The sequence below is a fragment of the Mytilus trossulus genome, chromosome 10 (genome assembly GCF_036588685.1).
Source record: "Mytilus trossulus isolate FHL-02 chromosome 10, PNRI_Mtr1.1.1.hap1, whole genome shotgun sequence".
Lineage (NCBI taxonomy): Eukaryota > Metazoa > Mollusca > Bivalvia > Mytilida > Mytilidae > Mytilus > Mytilus trossulus.
In genome coordinates this window covers 72,933,383-72,949,135 of record NC_086382.1, presented here as the reverse complement: position 1 = coordinate 72,949,135, position 15,753 = coordinate 72,933,383, and the positions used below count along the sequence as shown (strand labels likewise).

Sequence of the window (15,753 nt, the reverse complement as noted above, 5' to 3'; positions counted from 1 at the left end):
TTGAACGAGAATCATCACCAGATGCTATTCTTTTTCTAGGGTTTTTACCTTTTTACATTTTGTCTCATTTATAGCACTTAAACCTTTTTTCAAAGATTTTATGTCAGTTTCAGAAAGCATGGCGTCTGTCATTGTTACCAAAATTTCAACTGCCGTAAATCGGTCTAATTACCGCAAATTTTACAACATAGAAAAATAAATAAAACTAAAATAAACAATAAACTACTGAAGTTTATTAACTTGATTCAACAACCTCGTAGTTATAGTTATAAAAAAAATCATTTCTAGAAGCTACAATATTACAGACCACGTCTGTCTTCTATGAAATAAAGCTACGAACTTAAGCTACACATGCGCACGAACATCTTATCTGGTCCCTGAAACTGGATGACGTGGTTAAATTATGCATGATAATGTAATGTGAAACGATGTAAGTGGAAAGTTTACAAGCATCAATTTATACCAATGTTTATAGAAAAAAGACACGTAGCGAACGTTGATTAGATAAGCAAAAACATTTTCTTTGAGTTAATCAAGTTGAATGTAGATTTTCAGAAAATTCCGTATTAACTAAATAAACTTAATATAATATACTGAGTAATCACACCACGAACTTCTAAATTTTTACTATGTCTTATTTGCCTAATATCAATAGTATAATAATGCAATACGATTCATGTCATTCAATTATGTCTTGTAAAAATGTATGTATGCACTGTAGTTTAAAAAACAAAAAGATCAATAAAAAAAATATATTCCGTATTAAGGTTTATGTACCCTTCTGTAGCCATTTTTGTACGAACTTTTTAAACTTCAATTGTATCAAAACCTGTTTTGATTTAGAATATAAACATTTAAATCTTGTTGTGATTTAAACACTAATCAGCATTTAAAACCTGTATAAATCAATCAAGTGTAAAATTTATTATAACAGGAACATTTGTTATACTCATCATGCTCATCAACTATAATATAAGTTCCTGATATTAGTGGAACAAATATGATACAGTTGGAAAAAATATTCCATGACACAATTTCCTCAGGACATATATTATTATAATATTCTTTCATAAAGGAACAAATATTATCGGGAACAAATATACGTTGACACCACAGCCTTTATCCTTGTACTTTCATATTTGGCAATTTGATGACTGATAGATATAGGATTCATGCATGCAGTGCTAGCATTGATTTCCTTAAAACAAGTTTATAAATGTAGTTATTGGTAAAAACAATAATAAATATGGCAAAAAATCAATTACACCTTTTAGGATGCGCTCGACTTTAGTGACTCAGCACGAGGTGTTTTGGAATTTACAGGTTGCTTAGAACTTTTTGTAAAAATAAACACTAGCACATCATAGAAAATCAAGTGAGTTATTTATGTTTCAAATTTTATAACAACAATCTCTGTATCAAAGGCTGTGGATTTTCTTTAAAAATCTTGATTTATTTAACTGAATACAGTGAAAAAATTAAACAATTTTAATTTGACATTAGTTGAAATAATAGTAACCTGCATCCATATGTTTTTAATGAAATATGGTCACTTAACGAGCAATCTCTCACAAATTTACTATTTAATGTTGTCTGTGGCATCAAGTTTTTACTGCTGTATAAAAAAAATCATACCATAGGTTAACGCTCTATTTCTTGTCTGCAACAAATTGTCCGAAACATTTCTCCTTCTTATTTGCCGTCTGAAATTGAGTTGAGCTGAAAAAAATGCAGCATTTAATATCGATAGGTACTTAGTTTTTTGTCGAATAAATTTGACCGCTTGCAGTGACGGTAAGTAGAGTGTCCAGTTTAAATCGTTTTATTTTTTAACGGAAATTATGATATCAAACCGATAGACTGCTACTGTGCAAGTATGATATATAAATTTCTTCACTGCAACAAGTGTGTTACCTAATTTCTCTACTCGAGACAGCTAAAACATTTTTAGAGCGCAATGTTTGCCGAGTTTTTCAAATAATTGAAATGTAACTGTTGAGAGTGGATAAATATCGTAATACACGAGTTAAATTGATGGAATCTTTTGGAAGATTTATTGAAAGTTGTGTTCTTCATATGTGACGTCATCAGTCATGGTCGACTTTTTACATAATGTCAAAATAGTAAATTTCAGAAGAAATAAAAAAAAAAATTGACATCATAACTAAATTTCGACTAATCATTTACTGAGTACAGAACTTTCACGAGTGAGCCAGTTTTTCTAATAAACGAGAAATTTTGTGTTTCAATACTTGACTGGCATATGGCTAATATGATGAATTCCTTGGCGGACACATTGTCTGCCAGACGATTTCCCAATTAGTAGGAAAAACCATATGTATGTATCCTGAAATTGGTAATATTTCTAGGCTTAAAACGAGATATAGTTACATGTGTACATCTTGTAATACAGCATTGAATATGGACTATCAGTCAGTGTAAAAGACAGGATGGGTGTTTTCAGATACAAGTAATTTTATAGCTTGCGGTGCTTATACTGTCGTTGTAAATTAGGACGATTTTCTTTTATCAAATGTGGAATCGTTCAGAAATGCAACTTGGCTTTACTTGGAGAGAAATGAAAGCAACCGAGCAGTAGATGATTTCGTTTTGCAATATTTTCAAAGATAGAACATTGAAATGGTTAATACATAATCAAAATTATGTAAGAATTGTTAGATCCAGAAGCATGAAATTATAGTTACAAAAATTAGGAAATTTTATATTTTCTGATTGTTCGATACGAGGCATGTGCATTGGATTCTATGTTCCGATTATATTAGCAAAATGGCCGATCATGAAGGTTAGATCGTCACCTGTGAGTTTTATGGATGAAATCTGGGGTCTTCGTCAGTGTTGGCAACTAGAATGAAGAATCGATGTTGTTTTTCTGTAAGACAATAGCGGTTTTGTTTTAATGACCATTTTTATTGAAATGGTATTAGCAGTACGGAAGCCGATAAGGGCCATTCAAAAAAATATTTTATGTCGTAATTACGACACATCATGTCGTTATTTCGACATAACATGTCGTTATTACGACATCGCTATGTCCTAATTTCGACATAACAATCGCTATGTCGTAATTTCGACATATCATGTCGTAATAACGACATCACTATGTCGATTTAACGACATAGCTATGTCGTATTAACGACATCGCTAAATATAAAGAATATGTATTATGATTGGCAAGAGACTAAACGACACAGAAATTAATAACTATAGGTCATCATAATGCCCCCAATAATTAGAAAAGCCCCGCATAGTCAGCGTAAAAGAGGGAGGAAAAAAACCAGAGGGAGAGTCCCCGAAATGCTGTGTGGTAGACAGTGTTATTATTTAACTATTAGATCCCTTGATAAAACTCCAAATTTCATATTAAATGTATTTTATTGGTAAATAATTTACATGACGCTTAATAAGTATATGTTTCTTAATTGCAAAGCTTTTGCTATTTGAATTCATTGGTTAAAGTTTTCTATTTATATTGTAAAGTTTGATATTTGCATCGTCACAAAATCTTTGGTTACCTTCTTTGGATACTTTCAGTGAGAAACTTAAATTTATTTTATAGACCCCTGCGCATTGGGAGATACCGAGGAGAACTGTATAGCAATACATTATTTATTTAAACTTGATCTGTAAAATTATGAGAGACCTGGACTTCTCAAGAGAAATTACTAGAAAACTGATCCTGTCTTACCAAGGCTAGCCATTCTTCCTATCTCCCCATACATAAGTACAACTATATGGCTTCTTCTTAAAAGGTTAAATTGAAGTATTGATTGCTCTAATTCTACTTTCAGACGTTGGCCACGATGTTCCTTAAAACCCCTTGAATTTAAAACAGAATCTTTACAATTTCATCCGCAAAACAAAATGAAAATGTTAGAAAACACGAACCTATATTAAACCTAATTCAATATATGTTTTGAATTATGATTTTACATCTCTTGAGCAATTTTATATTTCATTTTTCACGCGTATCTTTTTTATAATTTATCAAAACAAAAGTAAGATACACGAAGAGTCAAAAGTGCCAAGACTCTTTTCTTATTAACTACATATTTGGGTCTAAAAGGATTGATATGGACTCCGCCCGGGAACATAGGTTAAATTTTGCAATTTTTATTAATCGTATCTTTTAACGAGTTATTCAAAAGAATTTGGAAATAGGGGGAAAATCCCAATACATGAACTTCGTCTAATCTTCGATAAATTGGACACACCAAGACAGTCCTCTAAGTGTAAAATGTGAATTGAAATTTATGTAACGGAAGTATTCCGAAATAGATCATTCAAAGTCGTCACGTAACTTAAAGGTGCAATCACCAATGTTAAAAGACTTAATACCAGTTCACGGAATGTTTTACTTCGCGATTTGTCCTGCTATTCATGTTAAAATTGTCGTGATGAAAGTAATTCCAGTACTAGCGAAGCCGGAACTTTTCTTCAATATAAACTTGTGCATGAAATGGAGTTCATTGAAAGACGAGTCCCAAACAGCGACGAAACCCGTCTCATTGAATTAATAAAAACAATGCAAGAGATGCAAAACAAGTTTGAAGCCTTATCAATAGAAAATGAAGAACTTAAAAAACAAATTGACCAAACCAGAGATGTAGTTATTAAAAACAAAAAAGGCTTAGAGGATTCAACCAGAATGAACCAAGAGACATTAACTAGTGCAAACTATAATGAGCAATACTCTAGGAAAAACAACATCAAAGTCATGAACTTTCCCAGACGTGATGATCAGAATTTGCGATCAGACTTTATAGAAACTGTGAGAAGGGATCTTCATGTTCACCTTGAAGAGCGGGATGTTGTTGCAATCCACCGCTTACCATCAGACAAACCTGGACCTAAACCAATGATAGTTAGACTTTTCAATAGTGATGTTAAAAGAAAAGTGATGGTAGAGAGAAAAAACCTTAATAACAAAGTACGCATTAGTGACGATGTTACCTGGAGAAACATGCAGCTTATTAGTAAACTGAGAGACATGAACTGTTTTGAATCTGTATGGTTTTACAACTCTGGAGTATATGGTAGAATGGAAGATGGTTTACAACTGAAGTTTAACTTATTTGTTAATATAAGGACAAGGTTACAAAACAGAAAATAGACAAAATGTATTGAAATTCTTGGTTTTAACTGAAATTAATAGAAAATGTTTTTCATTTATATCTAGAAATAAGAAATAATTTAACTACTTATATTGAATACTAGTGACTCAATGTTTTCTTGTTTGTTTTTGTTTTAATTTTGTATTATCTCCCTTGAATCAATATGTTCAAGTATTTCTGCTGTAGATTATGTTTATACAATAACTATTTTATAATATACTGACCGGCTTTAGAAACGCAACACTAGATTATTTTTGTGTTGTTTTTGAATGAATGTGTCACCGTCAAAAGCGATGACTGCCTGTTACAAACGCCAAAATGATTGTCAGAAAGGTCAACAAATACTGTCTGACATGTTTTAGGTTCTGTTTTACACATTCTGATTTTACATTTGTTCGACCCATTAATTGCTTTTGGAAAATATGCGGTTTGAACTTGAGGGCTTTAAAGGTTTTCCTTCAGTCGATTCTTTGGTAATTCAGTTTATGGGAAACATTTATGGCATGAATCTGTACTCAATGACACTCGGCAATTTGATTAGCAGTTGACGTTGCGGCCGTAAACATGTCTTGCAAATGACGTTGCGTATTCAAATTCTGTTGACGTTTCATTGTCACTACACGTTGATTTGTTCATTGATGGCTAGAAACAAATCTAGTCTACTTATTTCGTTGTCGGAAGGACAGTTAGACGAGTTTCTGAAGTCATAAAGTATGGTTGCAGCACGTTTATGTTTTCATGTTTGCAGTTTTTTTAAGGGATAATTCAGTTTTTTATTTCTCAGTCTTGGCAAAATGGGGATGCAACATTTTTAAACTGAATTAAGTGAGGCAAAGGATTTAAGGAACTGTTTGACAAAGCAAAAAAACCTGAAACAATCTTTCATGGGTCCAAAATTTCGCTTTAAGAAATTCGTGCGACTTAAAAATTCGGTATGTTCAATAACCACAGGTAAGTCAGATTTTGATTTTTTGTAAGGAGAAAGAAGTATGATAAGCATGGACAGAAGTTATCAGAGAATCAAACAAGATTTGGTAAAAAAAAGTCAACAAAACGAGTGTTGCGTTTCTAAAGCCGTTCAGTATAAGAAGAAATATTGATGATAATTTATATTATATAGAAACTTTATGGTAAAATTAGTATACTTAAATCTTAGGCATATATATACAATCATGACATTTAAAATGTTTAAGGTGACTTAACTTGTATTTTTTGTTATCTCCCTTGAGTTTTCTATTATTCTTATAATTGAAAATGTAAATATATACTTCTCACAATTACAATTATAAGTGACACTTATGGCAAATGTTAATGTAAAGATATTATTCTGTAAAAACTAAAAAATTGTGAAACATTGTTCATAATTATGAAAATGCTTTATCACAACTGTCATATTCAATCCATTGAATATTTTTTTAAACTTTTTCTCATTTATTTTTCTATTTTTTTTTCATTTATTTTTAAACACTCCTTTGAAAATTATCCTGTTTGACATCCCCATTCTTATTACTTTTCTGTGTTTACATCATTATTGGAAAATAATTTTTATTTCTTTCATTCAACTACTTGATGTAATTTGGATGCAATCATTTTACTATCAATGAGTTCATTAAAGATTTTGTCTGTTAATTGTCAAGGCCTTCGTAACACATTAAAAAGAAGAGATGTATTTGATATGCTGAAGTCAAAGAACTGTAATATATATTGTATTCAGGATACTCATTTTACAAATGATATAGAAAACATAGTGAGATCTATGTGGGGTTATGAGTGTTATTTGTCATCTGTTAGCTCACACTCTAGAGGTGTCGCTATTTTGTTCAATAATAATTTTGAATGCAAAGTATTGAAAGAAAAAAAAGATATAAATGGAAACTATTTAATTTTAGAGATTCTTGTACAAAATAGAAAGATAACTCTTGTATGTCTATATGGACCAAATACAGACAATCCTGATTTTTTTTTCTAATATTATGTCTGTTATTGATGATTTTGAAAATGAATACTTTGTTATTTGTGGTGATTTCAATCTTGTCCAAAACCCATGTATAGATTATTGCAACTATGTGAATATTTACAATTCGAAAGCTAGGGAAAAAGTATTGGAATTTATTGAAGAAAGAAATTTGATAGACCCGTATAGAGAACTTTTTCCAGATGTACAGCGATACACCTGGAGGAAGAGAAATCCTTTTAAACAGGCTAGATTAGACTTTTTTCTTCTCACTGAATTTTTTTTAAACAGTCTAAAAAATCGTAATATACTTCCAAGCTATGGGTCAGATCACTCTATGATTTTGCTAGATTTAGAATTTAACCCTTTCATTAGGGGAAAAGGTTTGTGGAAGTTTAACAACTCTTTATCATATGATATAGACTATATAAATACTATTAAGCAAAAAATTCAGGAAGTGAAAAAACAATATTGTGCTTTAGTTTATAATATGGAAAATATTGACAAAATAGATAATACAGACATTCATTTTAGAATTAATTGTCAGTTTTTGCTTGAGACTCTTCTTATGGAAATTAGGGGGAAGACAATTTCATACTCAAGCTATAAAAAAAAGCAAGACGAAAAAAGGGAACAAAATTTTCGAAATGAAATAACTCAATTAGAGGAAAGAGTTGATGAAAATTCCATTAACGCATTAGAAGCAAAAAAAAACATGAGCTTGAAAGTTTACGAACACAAAAATTAAAAGGGAAATTAGTAAGATCCAATGGATACAGGAAGGGGAAAAACCTACTTATTATTTCTGTGGCTTAGAACACGAAATTTTATGAGCAAAATTATTCCCAAAGTAGAGAAAGAAAATGGGGAAATTATAACAAAACAAAAATATATTTTGAATGAAGTTAAATATTTTTATGACAATCTTTATAAAAAAAGGGATACTAAAAGTACTTTAAATGATCTTTAAAAAGACTTGAAAAATTTAAATGTTCCTATACTTTCATCTCAGGAAAGAGAAAGCTTGGAAGGTACAATTACTGTTAAAGAAGCTGGAGAAGCATTGAAAAAAATGAAAAACAACAAAACCCCTGAAACGGATGGTTTTTCAGCAGAGTTCTATAAATCTTTTTGGAAGGATCTTCAAATTTTTATTGTAAATTCTTTAAATTATGGTGCAAAAACAGGGGAACTATCTGTTACACAAAAACAAGGGATTATTACTTGTTTACCAAAAGGTAATAAACCTCGCCACTTTTTAAAAAAACTGGCGCCCTATATCTTTACTGAACACTGTGTACAAAATTGGATCAGCAGCTATTGCAAACAGATTTAAGAGTGTCCTTGATAAATTGATAAATTTTGATCAGACTGGTTTTATTAGTGGAAGGTATATTGGGGAAAATATAAGACTCATTTATGATATATTACAGTACACAGAGGAACATGAAATACCAGGGTTATTACTTTTGATTGATTTCGAAAAAGCTTTCGATTCAATATCATGGGACTTTTTGATAAATGTTTTGAAATTTTTCAATTTTGGCGAATCTATCATCAATTGGGTTAAAGTATTTTACAATAATATCAACTCTGCTGTCATCCAGGGGGGAACCTTTCAGATTTTTTTTACTATTGGAAGAGGTTGTAGACAAGGGGACCCCTGTCTCCATATCTTTTAATTTTATGTGTTGAGATTCTGGCATTGAAAATAAGGGGAAATAGCGACATTAGTGGTATAGAGGTCACACGGGTTGAGCATAAATTGTCACAATTTGCTGATGACACCTCTTTGATTTTGGATGGGAGTGAAAAATCTTTACAAGAATCATTATAAGAATTAGACTGGTTTGCAAAAATATCTGGACTGAATATTAACTTAACAAAAACACAAGTTATTTGGTTTGGGAGCAAAAAATATAGTACAGATACTTTATGTCCTAACAGAAATCTGTCCTGGGGTGAAACTTCTTTTAAATTACTAGGAATCAATTTTGATGTAGATCTTGAAAAAATTGTTAAAATAAATTATTCTGAAAGAATTGTACAGATTAAAAATACTTTAAAACAATGGTCTTAAAGGAATCTAACTGTTATAGGGAGAATAACTGTGATTAAGACTCTAGTCTTGCCTATTGTAAACCATCTCATTATCTCTCTGCCAAATCCTTCAGATGATATTATTAAGAGAATAAATGAACTTATTTATTCATACATATGGAACTCACCTATACATAGAGTTAAGAAGGATATTCTAATCAAAGACTATTTGGAGGGTGGTTTGAAAATGCTTGATTTGAATATGTTCATTACAGCACTTAAATCAACATGGATTAGGAGGATTTTGCAGAGAGATAGTAAATGGCAAACTATTTTCATGTCAAATATAGATAAAAGAAAGTTGTTTAGTTGTGGTGTTGATTATATTAGACAACTGTATATGACAGTTAACAACAATTTTTGGAAAGATGTACTAAGATCCTGGGAAATGATTATTCAAAAAGACAGAAATTTTACTTATGATTCATTTTTATCAAATCCACTATGGCTAAATAATAATATTAAGATTGGTCATAAATCAGTATTTTATCAAGATTGGTTCAAAAGTGGTATTAGATTTGTAAATGATATAGTTGACCAAAATGGATTGTATATTTCATTTGATCAATTTAAGCAAATATATAACATTAACACAGATTTTCTCAAATTTAGCAGTGTTATTTCGGCAGTGAAAGAGGCATCCAAATCTTTCCCTAAAGGATCTTACAAATTAGCTTGTCCTTTTATACCATCATGTCTACAAATATTTTTAAAACATTGTAAAGGATCAAAAGATATGTATTCTGTACTGACAAGAAATAATGTTATTCCTACTGGACAGCTTAAGTGGGTTAAAATTTTCGGTGAACAGAATCTGAACTGGAAAAAGATTTTCAGACTGCCTTTTGCTGTTACTAAAAATAGTAAATTACAGTGGCTGCAATATAGGATTAACCATTGCATTATTGCCACAAATCAGTATTTAGTTAAAATAAAATTGACTGATGATCCTTTATGTACATTTTGTAAATCAGATAATGAGTCTATAGAACACCTATTTTGGAATTGCAATACTGTACAAGATTTTCTACAGGATGTTGATAACTGGTTCCTTTCCGGTGGAATAAGTCTCCCAATGAATAAATTAAACTTTCTTTTTGGAGACTTAGATATTTCCCAACAACCCATATAACATGATTTTTCTTTATATTAAACAATATATGTATAATTCTAGATGCTTTAAAAAGAATCTCTCATTGCAAGCAATTATAATGAAACTGAAAGATATGTATAAATTAGAGAGTATGATAGCTGTAAAAAATAAAAAGATAACTGAATTTGACAATGTATGGAATGTTTTTGAAAAACTATTATTGTATACCGGCTAATGTCTTTTTTGTTGTTTTTACAATTACTTATGACAACTTAATTATAATCTTTTTTAAAGAAAATATTATTGCCATGTTATGTACTTGATCGTGTTGATGGCTGTTACGAAAGAAATATGTCTCGTACATTTTCAAATTTTTTTTTCAGCATAATTATGTGATATTAAAAATAAAGATAAGGATGTAACTGGATAATCCCTTTGAGTTTTGTTTTTATTTTTTGTTTTTTTGTTTTCCTTCTTTCTTTATTTATTTATTTTCTATTTCGTTTTACTTTTTTTTTTATTCTTTTCTATTTCTTTATCTTTTCAATAGAAAATGTAAAATATTTCCAATTAAGATTTATTTATAAAAATGATTTTGTATTTATCTTATATGTATTATATTGTATGTATATCATGTATATGTTGTAATTGTTGGAAATAAAAAAATCAAAAGTTAAAAAAAAAAGAATTAATAAAAACCCGGGATTATATTTGCCGCGCGGACGATCCAGGAGTAGATTACTATATTGTAATATATAAATATATCTGAAGATGACTTGGGGAAATAATTCTAAAGCTAAGATTCAAGTAATTGAAGGGGTGTATTTCGACAACATATGTGCCAGCGAAAATGCAATTCTATTCAAGTTTAACAAATGGTAAAAATGTTCGGTTTACTTGCAGAGTGTCAGATATAATTGTATTGGGGATGAATTAAGATATAGGAAGTTTACAATGACAGATGATATCACAGTGGATGATAAGCACCTTGAAATTTTAACATCCTATGGTTAAAAAATTATCGAAAACCGTATGTATATACATGTACTTCCGTCCCATCTTTCCTTCCTACTTTACTTGCGATAGTACTGCATTTTTAGTTGAAATAACTTTAAAAAGGGTAAACATTATTAAATCGATTTTCACAACTCGAGGTAATTTTTGATAAAATGACATCACAAAACGAACAAAACCAGAATCAACCAACAATATATAAAACACCGAATTAAACTTTAATCGTTGTTGTTGAAAAAAATTAACCGAAGTCAAAAACTTTCTTCGACACCGCTTTTTAAGTGTAACGTGTTGTAGGAACATCGTGCCCAACGTTTGAAAGTAGAAATAGAGCAATCAATACTTCAATTTACCCTTAATACAAGGACCCATGTAGTTTGCGCTTATGTACAGTGAGATGGGATGCTTGCCTTGCAAATTCAGTCCCTTATATCAATCCACAGAATATTCACTAGTTTATTACATCCTTGTCCGGCTGTTAGACCCATTTAATAACAAGACCATAGAATGGATTTTGGACAAGAGAGCTTTAATTCTTATTCTATTTTTTTTTTAAATTAACCTTAATGTGGTCTCTAAAATATATAAGTTTCTCACTGAAGGTATCCAAAGAAGGTAACCAACGAGTTTGCGACGATGCAAATATTAAACTTTACAATACAAATAGAAATATTTATCCAATGAATTAAAATAGCAAAAGCTTTGCAATTAACAAATATATACTTATTAAGCGTCATGTAAATTATTTAGCAATAAAATACACTTATATGAAATTTGGAGTTTTACCAAGGGAGCTAATAGTTAAATGATAACACTGTCTGCCACACAGCATTTCGGGGACTCTCCCTCTGGTATTTTTCCTCCCTCTTTTACGCTGACTATGCGGGGCTTTTCTAATTATTGGGGGCATTATGATGACCTATAGTTATTAATTTCTGTGTCGTTTAGTCTCTTACCAATCATAATACATATCCTTTTATAAATAGCGATGTCGTTAAAACGACATAGTGATGTCGTTATAACGACATGATCTGTCGAAATTACGACATGTTATGTAGAAATAACGACATGCAATTTGTTTTTTGAATGGCCCTTATCGGCTTCCGTATAGCAGAGCATGATCCTATAGTATAAAAATTGACACGGCTTTTAGATTTTTTACAATTATGTTCGAATTCATTGTTAAACCTGACATGGTAGGTGCAGTCATTGTCAGCAGTTAGTTAATTTCATGTGATTATTGATTAATTTGACATAGCCAGTTACTTGCAAGGTCAAGGAAAGCATGTTTCTATATAGAATATAGTGGACATAATTTACTGTTATTTTAACATGTATTTACGACGTCAACGTTATAGCTATTTTACATGCTGTTAAATTAGAAGCATCAACAAGGAAATCTTTAAACAGTCGTCTAGATCAGATAATACAATGAAAAACTACAAATATGCTTGTTGTTTGGATGGAGAGTTGTCTCATTGGCACTCACACCACATCTTCCTATATCTATTTTGAAGCTTTGTCTTAATGTTGTGGATGTAATGGAATTTTCTATTTTCCCATTTCCGGGTTTTCACTTGTCTTGGTGTATACTTGATTTAAGTGAATCTGCCATGTCGCATTACAAGATTATTAAAATGTTCAATGCTATTATTTTGGTTTATCGGATCGCAAGGTTACCTGATCCGTGTAAATCTGATTTAGTTGTATATGTCAATGACGGTGCTTTTAGACATATAGGGCATACTGTAAACAAACTAGAATATCTAAAGAACCTGTGTCACTCTACTGGATGTATGTGCATATTCAACAAATATTGCTTAGTCTTTAGTTTTATATGTTGTGTATTTTGTACTATTAGTTGTCTGTTTGTCTTTTTATTTTTATCCATAGCGTTGTCAGGTTATCTTCGATCTATAAGTTTGATTGTCGCTTTGCTATCTTTCGCCCCTCTGTTCAACAAATGACACTCTCGCACATTATAAACAAGAATAGAATTCATAACAAAAAGTCTTGTATTGCTTATTATTTAATTTAGTCTGTTCAGTTTCTCTCTATCTTATTTAGTTTTAGGTAAAAACATGTAAGAGGAAATAAAAATCCTCATTTAAGTGCAATAACTTCTTTAAAGAGTGAACGTCTATTAACTATATGAGCAAAATGTAACTTGTAAGTACATCTTGATTTGCTGACGATTTCTGTGATTTAAAGTGCCTATTTATCTATTATAATTTCAATGCATTAAATAATCGCGTTAATTGTTACTAATTGGCAATAGCTCAAATGAGGAGTAATTCGGTGATTTCCCAAACATTGTCTTCATTGTATTTCATTGTATTTCTTGACTTGCTTATCATGTTTGCTGTTCAAGTTGCTATTAATCTATTACAATTTTTAAGATATGATGAAAAAACGCAAAATATAGTAAAAATATTCATCAAAGGGCAACAACTGTTATAAATCGTCATCTGACGACTCTATCCATAGTTCTTATTTGTGTAACATGCTTGTTGATGATTTTTGCAACTCAAAGTTTCCCTTTATCTTTTATAGTTTTCCAGATAAAAGACAAAAATGGTAAGATTTTTGTTTTGTCATTTATTACATATGACGTCTATAAGAAGTTGTCTGACAGGTTAGACGTATTTAAACAATTGGAAGAGCTCAACATTCTGAACATTTTTGCGCTCGCAGATCTTCTCTATTTAAAACGGTTTTATTATGTTTTATTTTTAGCTATGGCGACCATGGTGATTTGCAGGCGTGGTAACAGACACATTTTTTATTTAATATTTTTTACTTATATTGACGCTATGTTTCTATTTATATGTGTATTGGCGGTCAATATTATTATAAATCCTTTGCTAAATTTAGATTGATGAAGGCATGACGTCACACATATCAACCATGGCGGAAGCGCCGCAGCAGACGAAAAGAAGTTTATCCGAAGGAAATATCAAAAAATATGTTAAATGCAGACCATGAGAATACGAGAAAGCCGACGAAACAAGCTAGAACATTGTTTAGAGAAAATTGATAAACAGTCAAACCTGCTTAAGAAACCACCTGTATTAAGCAAACACCTGTGTTATAAGACCACAAAGTTTAGATCCCACCGTAGTGCATTTTAGAGAGATTGCACCTGTATTAAAATACCACCTGTCATAAGAGACAAATCTTTTGCTCTCCCTTAGTTGGTCTCTAAAAACGGTTTCACTATTTAATAACATGGTAACTATAATAAGACAACCCATTCATAACAAGTATCTTATGCGATAACGAAATTATACATACCGACTTCTTCCTGTGAAACTTCTGTTGCTTGAACTCTCTTCAGAATACATACAATAATAAAAAAAAAAAGTTAAGATTAGTAAGAATAAGATATGTTCCACGGAATTGGGAGGTGAATGTAAATGATAAAATACAACAGAAATTTAGAAGAGGTAATTTAAAAAGCTACCATGTGATAATAGTGATGGATTATATACTTGTAAGCTTGTGGTCTTTATCTGTATTAAACATCTTAAAATCAAATATTTTTTTTCAAAAACAACACTTAAGAGAAAACTCAATTACCATATTCATAGCTTCTATCGTTTCACTGTATTGGGAATGAGTTTCTTCGTCACAATGTGGAAACCACATTAAATGCTCGATCCATGGAATAGGGTAGTTTTCCGATTGCTGCCAGTGTTGTAGACATCCACCGCAAGAAAAACATCTTACTATATCTCCATTTCCTAATAAAATTAATTAAACATAATATTATAAAGGCTTTATTTCTGAACAACTAGTTTGCATGTCTCTTGTATCATTGCTCTCTTTTGCGTACAGATGTGGTTGAGAGCTTACTTTAATGTTCTGAATAATAGCTACATCATTTATTGTATCCGACACTAGAACTAAGCAATGCGTAATGTCGATATGTCCTTTATTGACAGAATATTTTTAAAAACTGTTTTATCTTTATTTTTAGATAGATAAAGGAAGATGTGGCGTGAGTGCCAATGATACAACTCTCCATTCAAATTACAATTTTAGGTCAATGCACTTTTTTCAGAGAATATTATAAACAAATCACTGATTTAAAAAAAATATTACTATTTCGATAAATTTTTCGTTTTTTTACAAGAATAGAAGTAAAACCTGAACACATGAATGTACAAATATGATTCATAGGATATCAACATGTAATAAGACAAACTCAAATCGCGCTGAACATTCATGTTTCGTTTTGTCAGTTTTTATGGCAAAAGAGATAAAAACATCTAAAATGTGCTGGAAACTTTCAACTGGTATAAACAAATTTGTTTCCTTGATGCTTGATTATGAAGATGTTGGAAACCTTATGGCATAAATGTGGGTATACATTGTATTACAATGAGACCACATACCATAGACTAAGATGAGAGAAAGAAATCTAGAGGGCCGGATACAGACTCAAACAATAGAAAGTA

At 30.7% G+C, this 15,753-nt stretch overlaps 1 protein-coding gene across 4 annotated transcripts in view; it reads right to left on the bottom strand.

Annotated features, from left to right (window-relative positions):
- Positions 1-15,753, bottom strand: part of LOC134688515 (death-associated inhibitor of apoptosis 1-like) — an 83,973-nt gene that overhangs the window by 37,762 nt on the left and 30,458 nt on the right. For 3 of the 4 annotated variants that reach the window (XM_063549293.1, XM_063549292.1, XM_063549295.1), the window contains exons 4-6: positions 14,873-15,036; positions 14,588-14,624; positions 1,636-1,719 (exon numbers count right to left, since the gene is read on the bottom strand). In XM_063549293.1, the coding sequence (XP_063405363.1) occupies positions 1,636-1,719; positions 14,588-14,624; positions 14,873-15,036 (285 nt within the window). The remainder of the gene's footprint in view (positions 1-1,635; positions 1,720-14,587; positions 14,625-14,872; positions 15,037-15,753) is intronic. The other variant, XM_063549296.1, reaches the window with a different exon arrangement.